General features: G+C 38.4%; 1 protein-coding gene across 6 annotated transcripts in view; it reads right to left on the reverse strand.

The window, feature by feature from the left end:
- Positions 1–70: 70 nt before the first annotated feature.
- The window catches only part of ARNT (aryl hydrocarbon receptor nuclear translocator), a 62,559-nt gene continuing 38,376 nt past the window's right edge, over positions 71–24,253 (reverse strand). For 2 of the 6 annotated variants that reach the window (XM_027097764.1, XM_027097761.1), the window contains 16 exons: positions 21,532–21,745; positions 20,233–20,371; positions 16,882–16,947; positions 16,374–16,459; positions 14,750–14,826; positions 13,958–14,092; positions 11,621–11,695; positions 9,300–9,451; positions 6,565–6,675; positions 6,328–6,400; positions 6,051–6,174; positions 5,757–5,859; positions 5,228–5,375; positions 3,921–4,083; positions 2,918–3,084; positions 71–2,147 (listed from right to left, as the gene is read on the reverse strand). In XM_027097764.1, the coding sequence (XP_026953565.1) occupies positions 2,058–2,147; positions 2,918–3,084; positions 3,921–4,083; positions 5,228–5,375; positions 5,757–5,859; positions 6,051–6,174; positions 6,328–6,400; positions 6,565–6,675; positions 9,300–9,451; positions 11,621–11,695; positions 13,958–14,092; positions 14,750–14,826; positions 16,374–16,459; positions 16,882–16,947; positions 20,233–20,371; positions 21,532–21,745 (1,923 nt within the window). In that variant the 3' untranslated portion in view covers positions 71–2,057. The remainder of the gene's footprint in view (positions 2,148–2,917; positions 3,085–3,920; positions 4,084–5,227; positions 5,376–5,756; positions 5,860–6,050; positions 6,175–6,327; positions 6,401–6,564; positions 6,676–9,299; positions 9,452–11,620; positions 11,696–13,957; positions 14,093–14,749; positions 14,827–16,373; positions 16,460–16,881; positions 16,948–20,232; positions 20,372–21,531; positions 21,746–24,253) is intronic. The other 4 variants (XM_027097765.1, XM_027097763.1, XM_027097762.1 and 1 more) reach the window with 3 other exon arrangements.

Consider the following 24,253-nt stretch of genomic DNA (forward strand, 5'->3'; position numbering starts at 1 on the left):
GTGGGTGTTTGTTGTTTATGAGCTGGGAAGGAATAATAAAGCCGCAATCAAGATCACACAACACAGGAAAGTTTACAAAAGGAAAAAATATTTTGTTTTAAAATCTTTGCTACATGTCATTATTTTTGCCACTGTAAGGCTCAGCACAGATGCCAGCAGTACAGAAATGGCCAACAAGGAAAAAAAAAATCAAAAATAAAACCCTGAAGGAAAAGCAGAAACAAAACCCCCAGAGCATCTTCTCCCGCCCCTCCCCTTCCCCAGAAGCCCTATAATAACTGTACAATATTATAGTCCTGATCACATTTAAAAACAGCTGATTATTAAAAAACAAGGATTTCATTGGAAACTCAACTTTTTGGTTTCTTAAACTGTGATATAAATATATATGTATATTGTATGTGTGCACATAGAATAAAAAAATAAACTGTCTCCTTTTCCATTCCACTACCTGGCACCAGATTGGAGACAAAAGGGAGGGAAACCTAATGACATTCTTTCAGCCTCTCCAAGGCCACCTATGTTCCTCAGTCCCCTATGGCTACATTTAGTATGTCTTCTCCTTATTCAATCTTGCACTTAAGATACTGGCCTGAGCCAAACAAATAAACAAAAAAAGGCCGATACACATGGCTGTTACCTGAGGAAGGGAAAGAGTGAGAGTAGTAACCTGTATCCGCGTTTATATGGCTATAGTTAATTGCTAAGTGACCCTGTCGGGATGGGAGTCCAGGTCCCATCTATCACATGGATTTATTACACTTGTACTATAAAGCAAAATCCAATCTCAAGATTGGAAAGGGAGCAAAGAGGAAAGAACTATAGGCCCAGAAGAGACCTAAATCTCCGTTTCTTGCAGACTGGATACTTTGAGAATGGGATGAAAGAGGTTACTTTGCAAGAAGGCTTGGTATTTGGTTTAAACTCCACCAGTGAGGATTTTCACTGGGACTGCTAATCCAAGAAGTTGAGTTTCCATGCATATATAACCTCTACAGAACACACATCATATGTGATTCTGACAGAAAAATGCAGCATTATCATTATGGCCAAGTAGGGGGTTTCTAAAAGTGTTTATCTTGCCAGCCTACTTCTGTAATGTTTACAGATCTTCCATATAAGGTGAGAGCACCAAAAGCAGGAATGACCCATCTTTATCACTATATGTGTTCGATGAGAAACCAACGATTTCAATAGAAGACTTTATATACTTGCTTATAGTTGCCTATTGGCTGGGCATAGATATAAGTGCAGCAAAGACATTTATTTAAATACTCTTTGGCTGCAATACTAAGTGGAAAATACCTGGAAGAGTTAACTCCTTAGGACTCTTTAAAAAACACAAAGAAAGACAAAATCTGGGACAAATTTTGCATAACTCCCCAACAGGGAGAAAGAAACACAGAAACAAACGTGCACGTGCTCATGCACACACATGTGCACATGCATGCATGCACGCACACACACACACACACACACACACACACTCTCTCTCTCTCTCTCTCTCTTTCCCTCTCTCTCTCACACTTCCTTACTCATGTTTCTTTCCAGAGGAATTGCTCACAGGCAGCAGAAAGAGCCTATGCTCACTTCCTAAAGCCCCATGTATACCTACCATGCTTCATGGTCCTCAAACATGAGGACATTTCTCCCCTCCTCCACCTTATTGAGAATTTCTTTCCAGAAATAAGCCATAGTATCCAAGACAAATAGTGGATGCCAGGTTCTCTAACCTGCCCCTTGACCCAGCACAAATCATCTCTGCACAAAATTTCTGGTCAGGAGACATAAGGAAAGGCATTCTTAACCTTATCCAGTCTCAATTTTTCAAAGGGTCCCCAAAGCCTTGAGGATTCAACTCCATTTCTTCTATAAATGTTCTCTCAGAGAGAAACAAGGAAGACAAGGGAAAGGTCAGAAGGAAAAGGGGGTATACATCAGGGGTGAGGGAAGGGAAGGGAGAGGAACTTTTATTCTGTTTATAGTAAGATTTGCTTTTTAAAAACAAATGGTGATCTTTTTTTTCTCCCCCACCCCTTATCCTCACCCCAATAGTTCTATTCTGAAAAGGAGGGAAACATAGTTAGATCAGGAAATTCTTCATTGTTGTAACTGTTGCTCTGGTCTCCCAGCATGGACAGCATCTCCTAATAAGTGAAAAAGAATAAGTTTGGGTCACACACCTTGATCCTTTACATTTATCAAGCTGCCTCCCAACATTCCCCTGAACTGTCATCTCTGGCCCCAGAGAGTTTCTGCTGTGCTGAGTTCTCTTAGCCTTCCTTACTCCCAGCAACAATGACTCCTTTAGATGACAACCTTTTTTCCTAGTTCCTTCTCTGTCTTCCTCCTACAGTTCCACATTTTCCCTCTTTTCTAGACCTCAGTATTTTCAAAAGGAGAAAAATCTGCTTGTCACATTTCATAAAACCCCCCTCTGGATACATATGGAATATCTCTTATCCTATTATGTTTTCCACCAAAACCTTGTTTTTGCCTTCTTTCGACCTGTGTTTTAAACTAAGCTCCTCCTTTGTCCCACCTGAGATTACTCCACTGACTCTTGCAGTCCCCTCAGGATGTATGTAAATAGACCTTTAGAGCTGTATTCAGTATTTTTATACCTAAAGTACTATCAAGCGGGCACACGGTTCTCCGTGAATGGGCCAAAATTACTTTTTTTGATGTCTTCACATGGCGCTTCACATCACTAACGATGGTCTAGTCAAAGGCTGTGCAGCACACTAACTTCACAATCTTTTCAATTAATGACATCTATTCCTATATGTCTTGACTCTTTTCTTCTCTTCTTACTAACCTCAATCAAACACCTGAATCCATGCATGCTTTCTTCTCTGTCTCTCCTCCCTGACTCTCTCCCAGTTTCTGGTTTTCTGAAGTCTGTTCACCCTCTCACCTGGAAGACCTCTGGCTGGCCAGGTTGCTGTGCTGATGGCTGTTGAACATGTTGCTCATTAGAACTTGAACGATGATGAGGCTGCTGGCCCTGCCACTGTGGCCAGACACCCACACCCTCTGCTGTCCGTGTCTGGAATTGTCCTGCAGTCTGTCCAGTCTCAGGAGCTAAAAATACAGCAAGGAAGAATAAACAACTTCAATCTGCTAACTCCACTAGAGAGGAGAAACTAGCATATTATCACATGCAAATAATTAATTTTACCTAGACACTTTCTGCCCTTCTTTCTGCAAATCAATGCCTCTTCTATTTCAAACCCTGGTCTCAGATTCATTTTTCTTCTCTAGGTACCCTTTCCAAAGAGTCCTTTGCTCATTCACGCTATACTTGCATATTATTAAATTTATAATACTTTACATGCTTTCTGTTATATGTGCTAAAGTCTTTTTCATGTGGGTATGTTTTATATTCCAAATGGACTGTCACCTTGTTAGGTCAGTACAGCCGTGACAAAAGCAAGCAATTTTAACTACGAAATTCTTTCTCTCTCTTTTTTTTAAAATAAATTTATTTATTTTATTTATTTATTTTTGGCTGCACTGGGTCTTCATTGCTGCATGCGGGCTTTCTCCAGTTGCGACGAGCGGGGGCTACTCTTCCTTGTGGTGCGCGGGCTTCTCATTGCAGTGGCTTCTCTTTGCTGTAAAGCACAGGCTCTAAGCACGCGGGCTCAATAGTTGTGGCTTGCGGGCTCTAGGCACGCAGGTTTCAGTAGTTGTGGCACGTGGGCTCAGTAGTTGTGGCTCCTGGGCTCTAGAGCGCAGGCTCAGCAGTTGTGGTGCACAGGCTTAGTTGCTCCGCGGTACGTGGGATCTTCCCAGACCAGGGCTGGAACCCGTGTCCCCTGCATTGGCAGGGGGACTCTTAACCACTGCGCCACCAGGGAAGCCCAAAATCCTTTCACTTTAGTGGTGTGATATTTCTCCTTCTAGTCTGAACTCACCAAAGTTGGATCCACGATTGGTGAGACTTGGGTAGGCAGCGGCACCAGGTGATGCAGTGGAAGCTCCAGGGAGGGACATGGGGCTGAAGGAGGATGGAGTCTGAAAGTTGCCTACACCAAATTGGGAAGAACGAGTCTTGGCTGTAGCCTGGGTAGCCACCTGCTAAAAGAAAGAAAGGGGTAGAGAACAAATGGAACATTAATATTATTGCACAGGCCATTCCTGTGAGAGTTAATGTTACCTCTGTCAATCACTGGATTATTCTGAGCCAAGCTCATTACTTATATGCCATTGTATATTTCTTCCAATTAACTCCCAATCTCCCTTGACACTATTTTTAGACACGTGATAAATTGCAAAAAACAAAGAACTATGGGATTAGTAACAGTACACGTTTATTTAGAGTTGTGAGAATTAAACGAAAATGACTTAACCGAAAGCATTTTATAAACTGTAAAGTTATACAAAAACTAGAGGTATTAATAATAGTATAGCATTATATATAGAGAAAAAACACTTTGTATCATTTTATTTAGTCTGTACCATATTTATTTGTTCCTAATGATTTTTGTTTTTGGAAACTAAACATTTTTCTCACTACAATATTAATGCATATGTACTGTGGGATATTTTCAAAAGGAAGGAAAATAAAAAGGAAATAATCATCCATAATTCTACCACCAAAGACCCATGGTTAACATTTTTGGATAACTTCTTCCAGTTTTTATTTTCCTATGCATTTTTTATACAATGAGGTCATACTGCATATAACAATTCTGGAGCTTACTTCTGGTTTTGGCTTTTTTATTTAAGATATTACTTAGCAATATAAGTATATATCAACATATGACAGGACATTAGCTTTAGCCTTAACATATATTTTATATATACACATATATACTATATGAGGATTTTTCAACACAATTTTTTTTATTTTGGTAAATAGATATCACTGTGTATAAATTAGTGATAATTTTCTCCTTTGTCCCTGTATTTTGTAGCCCTAACCAAAGTGGAAACTTCTCAGAATTTACTCCAAAACAAATCTGAAACTGAAACCTGTTCAAGATGTTTGTGAGCAATTTTTGATTTAAGGTGAATGTGAAAACCATGGACTCTGAGATGTTTATATTATCTATGGTTTTTAATTATCTAGCTGCTCCCAATAAAGATAAAAATTGGAAGGAAGGGGATGGAGGGGTGGAAAGAAGATGTCTAAGACAGACAGCAATAATTTTACATATGTAGAAAAGCCTCACCAAGCAAACAAAAAATACACAAGGGACAGACAGATGAGAAGGTTTACCTGGGCAGAGAAGCCTGGGCGGGTGCTAGGGGTCCAAGCTGGGGCTGCTCCCTGGGTAGGATTGGAGTGGCGAGAAATCTGGGCCAACATCTGCCCTGCAGAAGCTGATGGCTGGACAATGGTTACAGGAGGGGCCAGACCACTATTTCTAGGAGTGAACACATAGTGAGGTAAGGATTTAAAAGGTGCATTTATCACAGAATCTAGGAATCACAGGACAATCTAGTGCTATACCTAGATTCCCTTGACTCCCTGGGGTTAAGGAAAACTTGATAACAGAATTTGGAAAAGACGAGAAAGACTGACAGTCACACACTGATCAGGACACACAGAGATGGAACCTAGAACATGGCAACAGGACAGGTGCAAAGAAAAAGGAGGAAGAAAAACAAGCTTGTCTCATCCTAGGCCTACAAGTTCCACTGCTTTGTCTGAAATAACCAGAGAAAGTTAGGGAAGAATAAAACTTGGATTCAGTAACTGAATCCCTCAGTTGCCATGTAAAGTAGCACACACATGTGGGGCTCACCTGAAACTCTCTGCCGGCCGGGAGGTAGGAGGGAATGTGTTGCCCTGGGAGAATAACTGTTGGGTGGCAGGGACAGTGCTGGAGGAGATGCCTTTACTCTGATCTGTGGACCAAAAGGAGTTGGGGGAGGGCCAGTCAAGGGGCTGTAGTATATTAGTTCAGCAAGTTCCTATTTACTCACGAGGTATTAGGATTAAATGGAAATATACTGGGAGACTACTGATTGGGCAATTGTAGGCCCATCAGTAAGTGATGAAAATGAGAATTTAAAATGAGAATAAGGAAGAAACATACCCGTATTGATGTTGGAGTAGATTTCTGAAAATCTTGGATCTCTATCTTGGGCAAATAGACCCTCTGACTTCTCGAGGGGCTTGCTGTGTTCTGGCCCTGTGGTTGTCACAGGCTGAACAGAAACCTGTGGAAATACAATGATAAAAATAACGAAGAAGGTTTAACATGACAACTCAATAACCCTAAAATTCATGTAAAGATACAAATATACTCTAACTGGCTCTCAGGGATACTTCTTAAGGAAATGCTCACCATCCTTCAAAGAAGACACACTAACCTGGGAATGATTGTAGCTGGCTAGTCCATCTCTTCCTTGTACCACATCCAATTCTGTTTGCTGTTGCTGCTGCCTATATGTTAAAGGCAAGTAAAGAGAGAAACGGGAAAAGAGATTTTTAAAAAGAATCTGGGGAAAGGGCTTAAAACAAACAAATAAACAAAAAAGTGGGACTGTATACGGCCACCACCCCAGGCTAGTCACTGCTTAATAAATGATTCTCCGACCATTTCTCACCTGGGTGCCAGCTGCCCTGAGCCCATCTCCAGGGATAAATTAGCTGTGGGACCTAGCTGTGGCCTCTGGATTGTGTTGGGCAGTGTAGGCCGTGGTTCCTGGCTAGAGTTCCTAGGAAAATGAAGAGTAGAGAGAACAAAGAAAAAAAAAGTATCTGACTCTGTTTGTACATAAGACATCATAGATTCACCTGTACATGGGGTAATCACTGATCAATTCCCCTTTCAAGTCCAATCCTATGATAACCTGTAACTTCAGATTCAGCAAATATTCACACTACAGAAAACATGGTACAAATAGAAACTATGTCCTATGGAACAAGAGTTCATCCTGTTTGGGCTCTAACTCCTTCCAGGTATTCAATACCTAGTCGTTGTGGATGTGTGTATGTATATGTTGTATATCCATATATTGTGTTTTAAAAAAAGCATAAGTAAAAAACTGAAAGTACACAATGAAACATTAACAAAGACTATTTCTGGATAGTGAGAATTTTTTTCCTTCTCTTTACTATTTTCAATACCTTCCGAATTTTCTACAAAGAGTATTTATTACAAAATAAAATATTAAGAATCAACTAAAACTTACTGTAGGGGGAAAAACTGTAGTATGCAAAAATGGGGAAAGCCATTATTTCCAGAAACAACTTCTTAAAAAGACTTAACACATTTCAAAACTTAAGCAAAACAGAAATACAAAACAGTTGTTGTTCTGTAATATAAAGATACAAAATCAAAACCCCAAAAAACTACAATGACCTGAGTCCTAAGTTAATGAAAATTTCTAACTGAATCCACTCAGTTATACTAAAATTAATTAGCAAAGAACTAAACTTTACAAGCCCTAAAAGTTGAATTGGAGGACAGAGACTCAATGTTGTCACCGATATTATTCACACTTGCTAATTATTCATAATCAGATCTTCACACGTGGGTTTAAGGCCAATTCTACACAGATAAATTAAATGGAAAAGAAGTACCTTGACAACCGACACCCACTAGGATGGGTACAATAAAAAAAGACAGCAAGAATATGGAGAAGCTGGAACCCTCATACATTGCTGATGAGAATGTAAAATGGTACAGCAGCTTTGGAAAACAGTTTGGGAGTTCCTCAAAAGATTAAACATAGAGTCACCATGAGACCCAGCAATTCTACTCCTAGGTATATACCAAAGAGAATAAAAACATATCCACACAAAAACTAGTAAACAAATGTTCATAGCAGCAGTCTTAGTAGCCAGAAAGTGTAAACAACTCAATATCCATCAACTGACGAGTGGATAAACAAAATGTGGTATACCAATACAAAGCAATATTATTTGGCAATAAAAAGAAATGAAGTACAGATACATGCTACAACATGGATGATCCTTAAAATATTATACTAAGTGAAAGAGGCCAGTCACAAAAGAACCATATATTATATGTTTCCATTTATAAGAACAGACAAATTTATAGAGACACAGAATAGAATAGTTGTTACATACGGCTTGGGGAGGATGACTGTTAATTAGTACAGGATTTCTTTGGAGGTAATAGTTTTTGTGTGTGTGTGGTAATACTTGCACAACCCTGTGACATACTTAAGAAACTGTACACTTTAAATGAGTAAACTGTACGGTATATGAAATCTATTTTAATAAAATTGTTTCTTACAAAGCTGAGAAATTTCAAAGAGAAAAGAATCAAGGAACAGAGAAACAGAAGCTAACAAAAGAGTGAATATAGCTATGCTCTAAAGCAAACTATGGTCCGTGGGCCAAATCCAGTCCGTTGCCTGCTTTTGTAAATAAAAGTTTACTGGAACACAGCCATCTTTATCCATTTCATTTGTCTGGAATTGTTTTCGTGCTGTAACAGCAGAATTGAGAAGCTGCAATAGAGACTGTATGCCCCACAATGCTAAAATATTTAGTATCTGGTCTTTTACAGAAAGTTTGCAGATACCTGCTCTAGAAAAAATTCCTGTCAGACTAGAGTAATAAACTGGTGTATAAAAAACAAAATCCTGGGCTTCCCTGGTGGCACAGTGGTTGAGAGTCCGCCTGCCAATGCAGGGGACGCGGGTTCGTGCCCTGGTCCGGGAAGATCCCACATGCCGCGGAGCTGCTGGGCCCGTGAGCCATGGCCGCTGAGCCTGCGCATCCGGAGCCTGTGCTCCGCAACGGGAGAGGCCACAACAGTGAGAGGCCCTCGTACCGCAAAACAAAACAAAAACAACAACAACAACAAAAAATCCTTTCTAAAAAGGGTTGAAACATAAAGTTGAAATACAGTTGACCCTTGAATAACACGGGGGTTAGGGGAACCGACGCTCTGAGCAGTCGAAAATCTGAGTATAACTTATAGTCGGCCCTCCGTATATGCAGCTCACGTAGTACTGTAGCATTTACTACTGAAAAAAATCTGCATATAAGTGGACCCACACAGTTCAAATTCATGTTGTTCAAAGGTCAACTGACCAAACCCTTCACATTTCAGAATCTAGTCTCTAAGCTACTGTTTGTTAAAATTTTACTCTACCTGTATAAGTCAACTATACTCTAGTAAAAAATTAAATTAAAAAAAATTTTACTCTACCTGGATGAACTACCCCAAATTCTAAGAAGTTGGAAGATGAAGAAATAATGGTGTTTACTACTAGAAAAGTAGAAGAGGAGGTAACCTGATAAGGCTAAGCAGACTTGGCCCGTGAGAAATCCCAACATTGGAAAAGGTCTTTATGGTACATACTTCACATTGGTGTTGGTACAGATGATGTACTCAATTTCATCTGAGTAAGGGTTCTGGAAAGTAAAAGAGCTGGTTCTCATCCAGAGCCATTCTCGGTTCTTAGACCGAAACCGGAACATGACAGATAGCACCTGGCCTTTTAACTTCACCACCTGAAAAAGTTTTCATGCTATCAGTTGAAACCCACAAAAATTTTCTTTAGACATTTACAACCTTAAGATCCTTGTGTCACTGTCCTTGAAGTAACAGTCTCTTGCAATGTTACTAGCAAAACAACATTTTGTTGTTTTGGGGAGTAAAAATAAGTGACTAAACAATAAGGAGGTATATTTATCATGTTTCTTCTCAGAGTCCCAAGCTATCTAACCACTCTTGTCAATATCAAACAGGAGTAACAATTATTCCAGGAGAGAAAAGACTACCTTTCCCCACTTCCTTTAGAAAGTCCCTTAAAGATACACTGATCTAGCAAATTTACTAGGAGTTTATAAGTTTAATGACACTGAACATAGCTTATATGTTGCCCCTCAATCCTAGCTCTTTCTGCCAAGCCTGAGAATTTGTTGTCATAGCACCCATGAAGGCTTCTATAAATAAAACTAAGTTGGCTTTAGTTTTGTTTTGCTTTTATTTTTTAAAAGAAAGCAATTTTAGATCATTTTAGTTTCTAATCTCAAAGAACAGAAAATAATCTTTTGAATCCCCTCCTTAACAGTAAAAAAATAATATTAGCAGCTAACATTTATTTGGTACTTACTATATGTCAAGCACTAGGCTATGTATTTTTTCTTTTTTTAAGAACAACATTTATTTAACATTATAAAAAAGAAATGAGATATGAACATCTACATTTAAACAATAATAAGTAGTCTTTAATACATGCGCTCACTGTATAATATATGCACAACGAACATCATTACATTTGTATACAAACTAAATACTGGATTTGAAACCTGATTATTACTGTACATATTCATGCCAATGAAGTATAAGCCCAGTAATTCAAAATACCTACACTTTAAATTGCTTTTTAAGAAAAAGTTAAGTGATAACATTTGTGTTTAAGTTGACAAGAGTGTGGCAGTAACCGCTGACATTACAATCTGACTGAGAAATAATTATAACAGAAAACGGGACATACTTCACTTAGCAATAATAAAATGGCACATTTAAAATACATAAATAAAATTTTAAAAAATCAAATGTGAAACAAAGCATGACAAGAACCAAAATGGGAAGAAAAAAAAAAAAGAGAAAAACAACCTTCACTAGAAATAGCAACTAAATTTATGTACTGAAAAGCAAAAAGAAATACAAATCCATCTAGACATAAGAAACATCAAAATCTAGATATCAGCAACTAGTAAGCAGCAACTAGTCTGCACATTAAAAAGTACCTTTGCTTCTGTACTCTAGTATCATAGCAGCAACTGATGTCAGAATAAAAACCATGAGATTAGAGTGTATATATGGCCCATTGCTTTGGAATAAACATTTTTCTAGAAATGATCAAGTGATACTCTGTGGCCCTAAGCGTGAGAATTATGAATTTCATGGATTTAAAATATACTGTACAACATCTCGCACTGCCAGAAGTCCACGTCCTTAGCTTTGAATGGTTTCAACAGAAGTCAGAATAGCTTTTCTAAGACTACACTACCAAAAAAAAAAAAAAAAAAGACTACCCGTACATGGAATGTGAGTGGATGGAACAGGTGATGCTGAGGAATTAGAGACAGAGAGACTTTTTACTGCCATTGTCTGATTTCCTCTAGAAGTTGGCCTTTGTGCTTTAAATGCTTTATCTTATATACCCATTGTATCAGTAAAAACACTATTGAGGTTTAAAGAGGAAAACTAACCAGTCTAATATAAAGTAAGAGCTACTATCTAAAGCCAAGCCTGTCCTGAAATTAAATTCGCCAGATGTTTTCAGGATCTAGGGCCTGAAATTAAGAGTTTGCTTACAATTAAGAGCCAACTTTCACTTATCTATAAAAGAACCATGAAATGAATTTTTCAACTACTATCCACTGTTCAGTGAAGTGTAGACTATTTTAAATATTTTAAAGACAGCCTCTTGGATATAAGACACTGAGTAGCCAAAGCCAAACAAAAATACCTTGAACATTATCCATAGTTTCAAAGTACTGGTCCTTTTCTGTTTCTTAAAAATACAGGTTAAGTACTAAAGTACATAAAACTGCAGGGCCTGCCACAGTACTAGGTTAATCAGCAGTCAATAAATATTTGTGGAATGAATGTAATAATAGATATTAGATTAAAATACTATTCCAATCCAAACCAGGAAAAAAAGTTACCTGTTGGAAGCTGTCTCTTAGAAGCTGCTGGTCTTCAGGATGACAGAATTCTACAATATTCTTTCCTAAGAGTTCCTAAAAGAGAAAAAGAAGAGTAAAATTGACACTTTTATGATCATCTAACTTTCCTGGGCCATTAGTAGGAGACTTGGATTTCATTTCTCTTGCTTTTATCCTAAGATTATGGATAAGAGTGGAGGGGGGAAAAAAAAAGACAAACAAAAAAAGATGGAATCTGCTAAACAACTGACCTCTAGAGCATTCTTCTTTTTCAGGATATTGTACATTTATTTTAACTGAATTTTTTACAGATTTGAGGTATAATTTAGATAAACTCACTCATTCTAAATGAATTTTATAATTCTAATTTGATGACCTATAATAAATTTATACAGTTGTACAACCATTACCACAATTCAGTTTTAGAACACGTCCACTGCACCCAAAAGTGCCCTTCTGCCCGTTTGTAGTCAATCCCTGCTCCTAATCCTTTGGCCAACCACTGATCTGCTTCTGCTTCTTCAGTTTTGCCTTTTCTATACAAATGGAATCATACAATAGGTAGTCTTCTGTGTCTGGCTGCCTTCATTTAACACAATATTTTTGAAGTTCATCTATGTTGTTCCATGTATCAATAGTATATCCCTTCTATTGCTCATAAATATTCTAACATGGATATAACACAGTGTGTATCCATTCACTAGTTAATGGACATTCCACTTTTTGGCTATTATGAATAATACAGATATGAACATCTGTGTATAAATCTTTGTGTGAACATATGTTTTCATTTCTCTTGGGTAAATACTTAGGAGTGGAATTGCTAATTTGTAGGGTAAGTGTATGTTTAACTTTTAAAGAAACTGCCAAAATGGTTTTCCGAAGTAGTTATACCATTTTACTTATCTACTAACAATGTATGAAGGTTCTGTTTCTCCATGTTCCTGCCAGTACTTTTTGATGACAGCCATTCTAATGGGCATATAGTGGTATCTCATTGTGGCTTTAATCTGTACTTTCCTAATGACAAGCAACTATTTATATGCCATTCATATTGCTTCTCTGGTGAAATGTCTATTCAAATCTTGTGCCCCTTTTTTACTGGCTGGTTGTCTTAATGAGTTCTGAGAGTTCTTTATTCTGGATACAAATCCTTTTTCACATATATGATTTACAAATATTTTCCCCCAATTTGTGGCTGGTCTTTTCACTTTCTTAATGATGCCCTTTTAAGAGGGCAAATTTTAACTTTTATGAAACCCAACTTACCAAATTTTTTCTTTTGTGAATCATGCTTTTAGGGTCATATAGAAAATCTTTGCCTAGGGAATTCCCTGGCAGTCCAGTCATTAGAACTCGGCACTTTCACTGCTGTGGCCCTGGTTCAATCCCTGGTGGGGGAATTAAGATCCTGCAAGCTGCACAACGTGGCCAAAAAAAAAATCTTTGCCTAACTCAAGATCACAAAGATTTTATCCTATTTTCTTCTAGATGTTTTATAAAACTTTGGCACTTACACATTTATATCTTCGAGTTGATTTCTGTGTACGGTGTGAGGTAAGAGTCTAAGTTCTTTCTGTTTTGTTTTGCCTATGAGTATACAATTGTTCCGTCACCATCTATTGGAAAAGCTTCTTTTCCCCTTGAATTGTCTCGGCATCTTTGTTGAAAATCAGTTGACCATAAATATGAGAACAGACTCGATTCTTATCTACTGATCTATGTAACTATTCCTACACCAACACCACGCTGTGTTGGTAACAACAGCTTTACAACAGGTGTTGCATCAGGTACTGTAAATGCTCTCTGACTTTGTTCTCCTTTTTCAAGATCTCTTTTGCACCAACCTCTTTACAGAAGTCCCTCCTGGCAGCTATAATTTTGAAAGTTTATGTAATGACTTGTTTCTCAATTCAGACATAGTTACCTGGTCTGCTGAATGAGATATCTAAATAAATCATAATAACTGGTGCTAAATTTGCATACTTTATGGGTTACTATGCAACTAGATGATTATATGAATTATCTAAAGGTGGCCAAATCATTATAACTAGTTTTTGCATCATCATCTGTATTAATATCACTAACAAAAAAGAAATACATTACCTGTACCTGCTGCTCCAGCCTGGTTTCACAAGCCATATTTTTCTAGATCAGACAACCTTGGTAGGAAGCTGAAATTATATTTAGCTATCAACAGACTAGGATCATCTCTTTTTCTGAGTTGGGGCTGACATGTTTTGGTTATCTCTGGAATTATACGATTGAATAATCTCAGCATAGCAAAGGGAAAACAGAAGCCTAAATATCAGTGGTGTAATAGCTCCAGCTCCTCACCTGTGGTTGGTAGCCAACGGTAGCCACACAGCGATGATCCACAAAAGTGAAGATTCCCTCAATATTGTGTCGAGAGATGAACTCCGTTGGCTGACAAACATTACTCATGTCTGTACAGTTGGGAGAACTAGTTACCTGAAAGAAAAGAGATAAAAATGAGATAAAATGACACCATTCTTTACAGATGTATTTCCCATCAGGTTTCCAATTTTAGGAATTTCTAAACTTTCACAACCCATCCAAAAAGGAAAAAGTGATCATCACAGATAGGGCATGAGGCCTAGCTCCACTCCTACACGTGTACTCTTCACGAACTTTGTAAAGAAAGGTAATAATTCATTCAACCTAAAACCCACTTACTTTCATTTAGCTAGGTGGTATTCACTATTCAGATTGGAAAATTATACTCCCAAGTAACCAAGAAACATCTGTTTTTATAAGGAGAATCAAAATAATTCCAATTCTCTACTGTTAGTCATGTAATGAAAAATGAAAAGATCTCTCTTCTATTGTATAGGAGCAAAAGAAATTAGTTGGAAATAGAAAATTCAGCATTGCAAAGCTAAAAGTATGAAAGAGGAAAAGATCTCTCTCTCTCACTCTCTTCAGCTTCTGCTAAATCCAAGAGAAGCAATGTTAACTATGAATACCATATTCCTCAAAATGTTCGGAGTTTTTCAGAATTCTTCATTTGTATTCAGAGAGTAAAAGAAAAAATAACATGAACACATCCTGAAGGAGATTTTCTCCCACTGAAAATGGGTGATATAGATGTGAAAAATTCATACTTGCCTGTAGTCTGCCAATAGCCACCAGGCAAAACTTGCTCCCCTGGCCAGCCTCTGGGTCATCATCTGGGAGGGAGACACCTTCAGGAAGGTGAAGTTAAAAGGTTTAACAGGTATCTCAAACTCAATTGCCTTCAAAAGTCAGATATGTAAAGATTTAAAACACATGTAGGTATGAAGAGACTAAGTATGAAACAATACAGACTGCTGAAAATAAGAAATAAAGGTAAACAACCCAAAGAACTTACCATATATATCAGGTACTATTTTAAGTACTTTTATATATATTAATTCATATATTATACTCACATTAATTATAATAAACTGCAGAGTACAGTCCCACTCAAAGTATTCTAAAAGACTATGCTGGCCAAACCAAATACATATGAACACAGCCATTTACTCTGTGACCATATCACAGGCAGAGAACGGATGTCTTGCCTAACCTGTGACTTTCAAAGTAAGCAAACAACCAAAAATGAGATTAAACCAAACACCAATAGTTATTTATGTACTTTGGAAAAGAGACAAGCTAGTGTTTCAATGTTTATGTGGAAAGGGAAGAAGGATGCACTTTCCCCCTACTCTTTGCATATTTTTCTTCTTTTTACCAAGAAAAATAGTATTTCTTTGAGAGCTACATAGAAGTATAAAAGATCATGTGTATCTCAAACGCATGGTTTATACAGTATATAAACTAAAAAGTTCAAACTTCATTATGACTTAAAATTAATTTTTCTTAATTACATTTAACTACCATTTATTGGGTGCCTACCATATGCCAGGCACTAGGCTGGGTGCTTTCCTTACATTAAATCTAATCCTCACAATAACTCTATATGGGTTATATTATCTCTAAATTATAGATGAGAAAATTGAGGGGTTTTTTTTCCCATACAAGTCAAGCAACTTACCCTAAGTTATACCACTAATAAATAACAATGCCAGAATCAAACCCAGGTTTTTCCAAATCCAAAGTTTAACCTTTACCAAAATACACCACCTTGCCTCTCTTAGTTTCTATCTCCCTAAAACCCCCACTTCCCAGGCACACCTAGCCAGCAGGGAGGTAATAAAATTGCTACGATTTGGAAACTCTGAGAAGCCAGGTTAAAAGGCTGATCCTTGTACCCCAACCACTTTTCTCACATTCCCTTTTTGACTTCAAGTTCTAGTAAAATTAATCCGCTCACATCCTGATTTAAAGTCTTTGCAGAGAATATCCCCTTTACAAGTTACTACAATCAAGCCATTTACCCGCTTCTCCATCCAAGTCTTGCTCCTTCTTTAGAAAACTTTCCAAATCAACTGCATTCAATGTCAACTGCTTCTTTGCACACAAATACTTAGATACAGGTATTCAGTATACATTACTATTTGGACATTTAAAAACTACATTCTGTGACACAGCCATCACCAAGTCATTTTCAAGTCTGAGTAATCCATCTCCCTAACTGGAATATAAGATCCATAAAGGAAGGGAAGGAGTCCACTTTTTCTTTCCTATTACAGTTTATACCAAAGTACATTTCATATACTACAGGTACATGATAAATATTAGCTAACTTTCTTGGACTCTGTGAGGAACTTGCTGCACCCAGGAAGAAGTCACTATTCAACTTTCCTACCTGCTGGGGGCCAGGCCTTGATATAGCCTGTGCAGTGGACCACCACGAAATGAGGTTCCCCATCCTTCACAGAGCCAAGTCCATTCCTAGAAAAATTACAGGTGTGAGGAGAAAACCCTACCCAGTAACATTTAAAAGGCAATGCTGGCTTAGTACCTTTAACTTTAGGCTCTTGGGTGTTTATAAAACAGGACGACTGTACTTGGACCTTTCCCACCCAAAAGTGACCAGCATATATTTTACCTTTGCCAAAGTAAAGCAACTGAAAGGTACTGCAGCAGGAAGAAAGTATCAATAGGTAAAGTGGTAGCGTAACTTCCTTAAACAGGATGAGCAAAAGATTTAGAAGTTCAGGAAAATATTGCCAGAAAAAAAGTAACTGGGAAGTGAGGGATGAGGGTGAGGGCTGCTGAAGGAAGTACAATAGTAAAATAGTTGAAAATGTGACGATCTCTAAAGGTACTTGGCCATCCCTTTGGGTTTTTATTTTTACAGCTTAGGATCTCACCTGCATCTGTTTCTTACAAAGCTCAGTCTATTCATGGAGACTGGGTCCACAGAGCTACTGCCACACCTGTTTCAATGAACAGAGAGATTAAAAGCAATTAAGTTGCACTATCATTCATACAACTCAACAGAAAAACAAACAACTCAATGGAAAAATGGGCAGAAGACTTAAAGAGACATTTCTCCAAAGAAGAAATACAGATGGCCAAAAGGCACATGAAAAGATGCTCAACATCGCTAATTATTAGAGAAATGCAAATCAAAACTACAATGAGGTACCACTTCATGCCAGTCAGAATGGCCATCATTAAAATGTCTACAAATAACAAATGCTGGAGAGGGTATGGAGAAAAGGGAACCCTCTGACACTGTTGGTGGGAATGTAAGTTGGTGCAGCCACTGTGGAAAACAGTATGGAGGTTCCTCAGAAAACTAAAAATAGAATTACCATATGATCTAGCAATCCCACTCCTGGGAATATACCCAGACAAAACTATAATTCAGAAAGGTATTATAGGGCTTCCCTGGTGGCGCAGTGGTTGAGAGTCCACCTGCCGATGCAGGGGACACGGGTTCGTGCCCCAGTCCGGGAGGATCCCACATGCCACGGAGCAGCTGGGCCCGTGAGCCATGGCCACTGAGCCTGCGCGTCCGGGGCCTGTGCTCCACAATGGGAGAGGCCACAATGGTGAGAGGCCTGCGTACCACAAAAAAAAAAAAAAGGTATTATAGGGCTTCCCTGGTGGCGCAGTGGTTCAGAGTCCGCCTGCCGATGCAGGGGACACGGGATTGTGCCCTGGTCCGGGAAGATCCCACATGCCGTGGAGCGGCTGGGCCCGTGAGCCACGGCCGCTGAGCCTGCGTGTCTGGAGCCTGTGCTCCGCAACGGGAGAGGCCACAACAGTGAGAGGCCCGCGTACTACCAAAAAAAAAAAAAAAAAAAAAAGGTATTATACATGCACCCCTACATTCACAGCAGCACTTTTCACGATAGCCAAGACATGGAAACAACCTAAATGTCCACTGAAAGAAGAATGGATAAAGAAGATGTGATACATATATACAATGGAATACTATGCAGCCACAAAAAAGAATGAAATGCCATTTGCAGCAACATGGATGCAACTAGAGATCATTATATTAAGTGAAGTAAAACAGAAGGAGAAGGACAAATACCATATGATATCACCTATATGTGGAATCTAAAATATGACACAAATGAACCTATCTATGAAACAGAAACAGAATCAGGGGCATAGAGAACAGACTGGAGGTTGCCAAGGGAGAGGGAGGAAGGAGAGGACTGGATTGGGAGTCTGGGATTAGCAGATGCAAACTGGTATATGTAGAATGGATAAACAACAAGGTCCTACTGTATAGCACAGGGAACTATATTCAATATCCTGTGATAAACTATAATGGAAAAGAATATGAAAATATATATGTATAACTGAGTCACTTTGCTGCACAGCAGTAATTAACACAACACTATAATTCAACTATACTTCAATAAAAAAATAAATTAAAAAAAAAGTTGCACTACACTATCAAAGAAGCTTCCATCAGTTAACAGCCAGATAACAGGTTCTGAATACAACTTGACACAGAAAATTGGTAACAATGCCCCTAACAAGGAAGGATAAAGAAGTCAGGTTTGGTATTTCTAAAACTTGTAACTGTCCCAGAATTTTAAGTCAAAATGTTCTACATGCTCTGCAAATGCAGAGATTCTCTACATCAGGGGTTAGTATACTTTTTCTGTAAATGACCAGACAGTAAATATTTTCAGCTTTGTGGGCCATACAATCTGTTGCAACTAGTCAATTCTGCTATTATAGCACAAAAGCAGCTACAGACAGTATGCGAACAAATGGGCATGGCTATGTTCTAATAAAGATTTATTTACAAACAAAGAGTTGTGGTTTGTTGACTCCAGCACTATGCTGCAACACAATCTATTTGCTACATTTCGTTATTATTTATCTTGTTCCTGCCTATGTCTTTGCATTAGCCATGTCCACATGTTGCAACACTCTCTCCCATCCTCTACTTTCTTTCTTTCACTTCTTTAATAATAAATAAAACTTACACAGAATTTTACATGTGTCATGCACTATTTTAAGCATCTTTACATATATTTATTCATCTAATCCTTATAACAACTTTATGAGGTTGATATAACTCCCTATATTAGATGAAGAAATAAAAACACAAAGCAGGGGGACGCTCCCTCATGGTCCAGTGGTTAAGAATCTGCCTTCCAATGCAGGAGAGGCAGGTTCGATCCCTCGTCAGGGAACTAAGATCCCAGATGCTGTGGAGCAACTAAGCCTGTGAGCCACAACTACTGAGACCACCCGCTCTGGAGCCCGCGCACCACAACCAGAGAGCCCACACGTCACAACTACTGAGTCCATGTGCTCTGGAGCCTGCACACCACAAATAGAGAGAAGCCCATGCACTGCAACAAAGAGCCCATGCGCTGCAACTACGACCCGATCCAGCCAAAAATAAATAAATAAATAAATAAATATTTTTTAAAAAAGCAAACACAAAGCAGTCATTTAATCTGCTCAAGGTCTCAGAAGATAAGTGATAAATCCAGTAGTCTGGGTCCAGAAACTACCCTAAACCACTAAGCCACATAATATTCAATTTTTAAACTCCCCCAGGAAACCTTTCTTAATATCCTATTCATCATTTCTAAGAAGCATCCTCTCGTACAATGTAGTCAATTTCCATTATACAACCTGAATTTATTTTGTGACTTTAAGAAGTATTTTCTCTAGCTGTGAAGAAAAGTATCACTATCCTTTCTTCAGAATCCTAAAATGTATAGTATATAATTTATTAATGCTAAATATTAAGTGAAAGACATAATAAAGTCTTAAATTTCTACAAAAAAAGGAGGGGTGCAGAAATGATCTGAGTACATGGATGTTGCCTTGTGATATACTGGGAAAAAACATAGGTATCGGCATCCGACTAGTATGGATTAGAATAAAATCCTGTATCAAACATTATCTATGTAATCCTGGGAAGTCAATTTCTTTGAGTCTTTTTTTTTTTTTTAATCAGCAAAATAGTAACCATGAATTCTACCCTATTGGGCAGTTGTGGGAAATGAGATGACAGACATAAAGCACCTATCATAATGTTTGGCATAGGAGGAGTTCAGTAAATGTTAGTTTCCTTAACGCTTTATTCTGTGTTACAACTTACGTGGGTCTCGAGAGCTAAATTTAATCTAACTGGATCTTGGATTTAGAAGTTTAACTCCTCTGACCAGAAATCAAACCCTCAGCTCTTAATTCTTCCTATGGCAAATCACAATCCTCATCCTGACACTCACCTCATACGGCAAATAAAAGATCTCCTTGAGCCCATACACATCCTCATGGAAGACTGTTGACCTTCCTTTTTCACTGTTCCAGTCTTCAGATCAAGGATACGCCCTGAAGAAGGATGTGAAGAACAGTCTGGAGTACATTCTTGTGTGTGGGGAAGAGGGAGAGAGAGATACTGGAGGCAAAGATAAGTAAGTAGCCTATTCATGCTCTCCAATCTCCTTGCTTATAAGAGAATAAGCCAAGTAGGAGATGGATTTTTTTCAAGCCTAAAACACCTCTGTTCCCATCAGTGAATCTTACTTACTCTTCAGTTCAAAGCACTGGAAATAACTTTGTGCAAGGCAAGACAGGAGTAGAAGTAGGTAAAGTTGGCAAGCAAGAGCAAGGCTATATCCTTAGGTCTGATTATTTTTATAAACACACATGCATGTGCGTATGCACGCACGCACACACACATGGAGTGAATGTCACTGGTTTAATAACAAGTAATTTTATATGCTACAGAAACACCCATCTGTCTCATGATAAAATTGTTCCTCCCTTTATTATACAGAAACCAGTGGGAACTTCTGGGAAAAAGAAGAATTAGGAAAATGAAACCCATAAAAACATAAATGAAAGCTAAATACCAACATTAATATGACCATAATGGATTTTATTTTAATTACCAGTTTTAATCTGCTTCCACATTAAAATTTTTTCTAGATCGCTTAGGAGCAGATGTGACTTGTTTCCTTCAGCCAAACTAGGGCAGAAGGACTGAATAACATTAAATGGGGGTGTGGAGGTGGGGGCAAAAACAAGACAGAAAGATAGTATAAATACAAAAAAAAACCAAGAAAACACCTTACACACTGATAATCATCCCCCTCTAAAATAAAAATCTACTATCATAGAACCTAATACCAAGTCAAAGCCAAGCACAACTGGGTAGAAAAAATACCAGGTATTTACCCAACAAATGAGACAGAAAATGGATAATTTCATTCTTCTGGAATGGCTGGAGGGGTGGGGGTGGGGGTTATTGTAGGCTTGGTCTTTACTGTGTATTTACACTAATATTAAGATCAAAGTAAACTTTTTATAAGCATTGTCACTAATGAAACATTTTCTAAAGATGAGCTACAAAATATATTACCTGCATGTGGATAAAAAGAACAGATTATATTCATTGAAGGAGAAAATTCTAAAAGTTTTGCCAGATTCAATCAAAAAATTTAAGAGTTAAAACACCTCTTCTATCTCAGAAAAAAAAAGAAGGAAGAATTTGCTATTCATTTTCCATCCGTATTAACTCATACCTGTCAGGGCATTTTCCGAAGTGGAAAGCTGCTCACGAAGTTTGTCCACATCATCTGGGTGCACCTGATCATAGAGTGTGCTACCAAACCATTCAGACTGCGGCTGGTTCAAAACAGGGGTCACTGAGTCAGAGACATATACCACCCGGCCTGTCTCACATGAGACAATAAACAGAAAGCCATCTGCTGCCTCCAAGATCAAATGTTTCAGTTCCTGCCCAAGGAAGAGAAATACAAGTTAAAACTGAACTCTTCTGAAAAACCAAATATTATTCATGGAAAGAAGTAAGACACTTCAGGCCATATGTATCTCTCCATAAGTAATTGCTGGCTTCTGTCTAATCCACAGGCACAGCTTTGCAACCTAAATGTAACCACCTTCATGGACAAGAGAGGTTTTTCCAATAGGTATTTCCTCAATGTGTCTATGTCACTATCCATCTCCTCCTCTTTACCTCAGAACTCAAGACAGGGAATAAAAAGGCTTACCATTAACAATAACTGAGTTCTTGGGCTTCCCTGGTGGCACAGTGGTTAAGAATCCACCTGCCAATGCAGGGGACACGGGTTCAAGCCCTGGTCCGGGAAGTTCCCACATGCCGTGGAGCAACGAAGCCCATGCGCCACAACTACTGAGCCTGCGCTCTAGAGCCCGCTCGCCACAACTACTGAAGCCCCCATGCCTAGAGCCCATGCTCCGCCGCAAGAAAAGCCACCGCAATAAGAAGCCTGCGCACCGCAACGAAAAGTGGCCCCCACTCTCCACAACTAGAGAGAGCCCGCGCACAGCAATGAAGACCCAACACAGCCAAAAATAAATAAATTAAATAAATAAATAAATTTTTAAAAATTATTTTTTAAATAAATAAATAAATAAATGAGTTCTAGATCTCACTCTCTCTGGTCTCTTTTTAGGATCTTGCTCTACAAATATTGGTGTTCTCTCTCTTTCCCCTCAGATCTTTTTTTTTTAAATAAATTTATTTATTTATTTATTTTTGGCTGCGTTGGGTCTTGGTTGCTGTGCGCGGGCTTTCTCTAGTTGTGGCGAGTGGGGGCCACTCTTCGTTGCAGTGCGCGGGCTTCTCATTGCGCTGGCTTCTCTTGTTGCAGAGCACGGGCTCTTGGCACACAGGCTTCAGTCATTGTGGGTCATGGGCTCTAGAGCGCAGGCTCAGTAGTTGTGGCACATGGGCTTAGTTGCTCCGCCGCATGTGGGATCTTCCTGGACGAGGGCTCAAACCTGTGTCCCCTGCACTGGCAGGTGGATTCTTAAACACTGTGCCACAAGGGAAGCCCCTCCCCTCAGATCTTAAACATGATCAAGTTTTCTCAATTCTATACAAAACTTCCCTCAACTTCGCCCAATTCATCTTTCAGCGCCAAGCTTAAATTAAGAGTAGTGTTACACTCACTGGCTCTACTCTCTTTTCACTTATTTCTCAAACCCACTGCAATCTTCACTCTAAACCACTACATTCATGTTTTTTCAGGTTACTAATGTATTCCTAAATGCCAACTCAAGTCCCCTTTCCTGAGTCCATATCATTTTACTCAATGTCACTGCATATCTGATAGTGTTGTTCACTTTACCCTTTAAATTTTATTTCTCCCTAGCTTCTATGACACTGCACTCCAACTTATACTTCCTTTCCAAATGTACCTTCTCTGCTTCAGGTTCCCTTTCCTTTATTCAAGTCTCAAGTGTAGGCATTTCCAAGGTTCTATCCTAAGTTCTCTTCTCTATCCCATACTCTCTCCCTGAGAAATCATATCCACTCCTCCACTAAGAAATGATACCCAAATCCATATGCCTAGACTTGCCTAAAATCTATTAAGCATCTCCAAATAGACATTTTACCAGCAATTCAATTTCAACATCTCAAAACCTATCATTTCCCCCTCCGAAAACAATCCTCTGTGCTCTTCTAGCATTCCCTTTCTTGATTAACAGTATTCCCTTCCTCTCAGGATACAGGCCTCAAAACTCTTAACTCCTTTTTCTCACACTCCAGGGATAACTCAGTTTTATCAATTTTATTTTCAAATACAACGTCACTGTCCTAGTCATCTCATGCCAAGACAAATGGTCTTCCTGCTTTCACTGTCTCCAATCCATCCTTAAAATGCTACCACATTTTTTATAGCTCCCCATTGCCTAAAAATTAAAATCTAAATTATTTATCATAACACCTAAATATTCCATCATCAGGTCCCAGCCTACTTTCCTATTACCATCTCCCAAGGCACGCTAAACTACCTGATTTTCCTTGAATAACCTGATTATTCTCACTATGCTTTTGATCAAGTTATTTCCAATACTTACAATCCTATTCCCCTATTCTTTGCTTTCCATATTTGCACTTCTACAGGACTTATTACTGCACCTCTTTCTGATACAGAACTGATTCTGTGTTTATATTATGATTGATTTACTTACATGTCTGTTTCTACCAGTGACTATCTCTTACCACTCTTTACATTTCTAATAGCACAAAGAACCTGGTTAGCTTAAAAATGTGCATTACTGGAGTTTGTTGAATCAATATCTGTATGTGTTCTGTTAGAACAAATTGATTAGCTATTTCATTGTACATATATATAATATCTGTGCTATATGTACTTTCATATAGACCATCCTATTTGGAAAATTCTTATTCCTTTCTTCCAAATTATATTCTTTCTTTCCTTCTAATCCTCTGAATAAAAGCATGGCATCACA

Source organism: Aethalodelphis obliquidens, unplaced genomic scaffold (assembly GCF_003676395.1).
Source record: "Aethalodelphis obliquidens isolate GAN/ISIS:26980383/991018 unplaced genomic scaffold, ASM367639v1 scaffold116, whole genome shotgun sequence".
Taxonomy (NCBI): domain Eukaryota; kingdom Metazoa; phylum Chordata; class Mammalia; order Artiodactyla; family Delphinidae; genus Aethalodelphis; species Aethalodelphis obliquidens.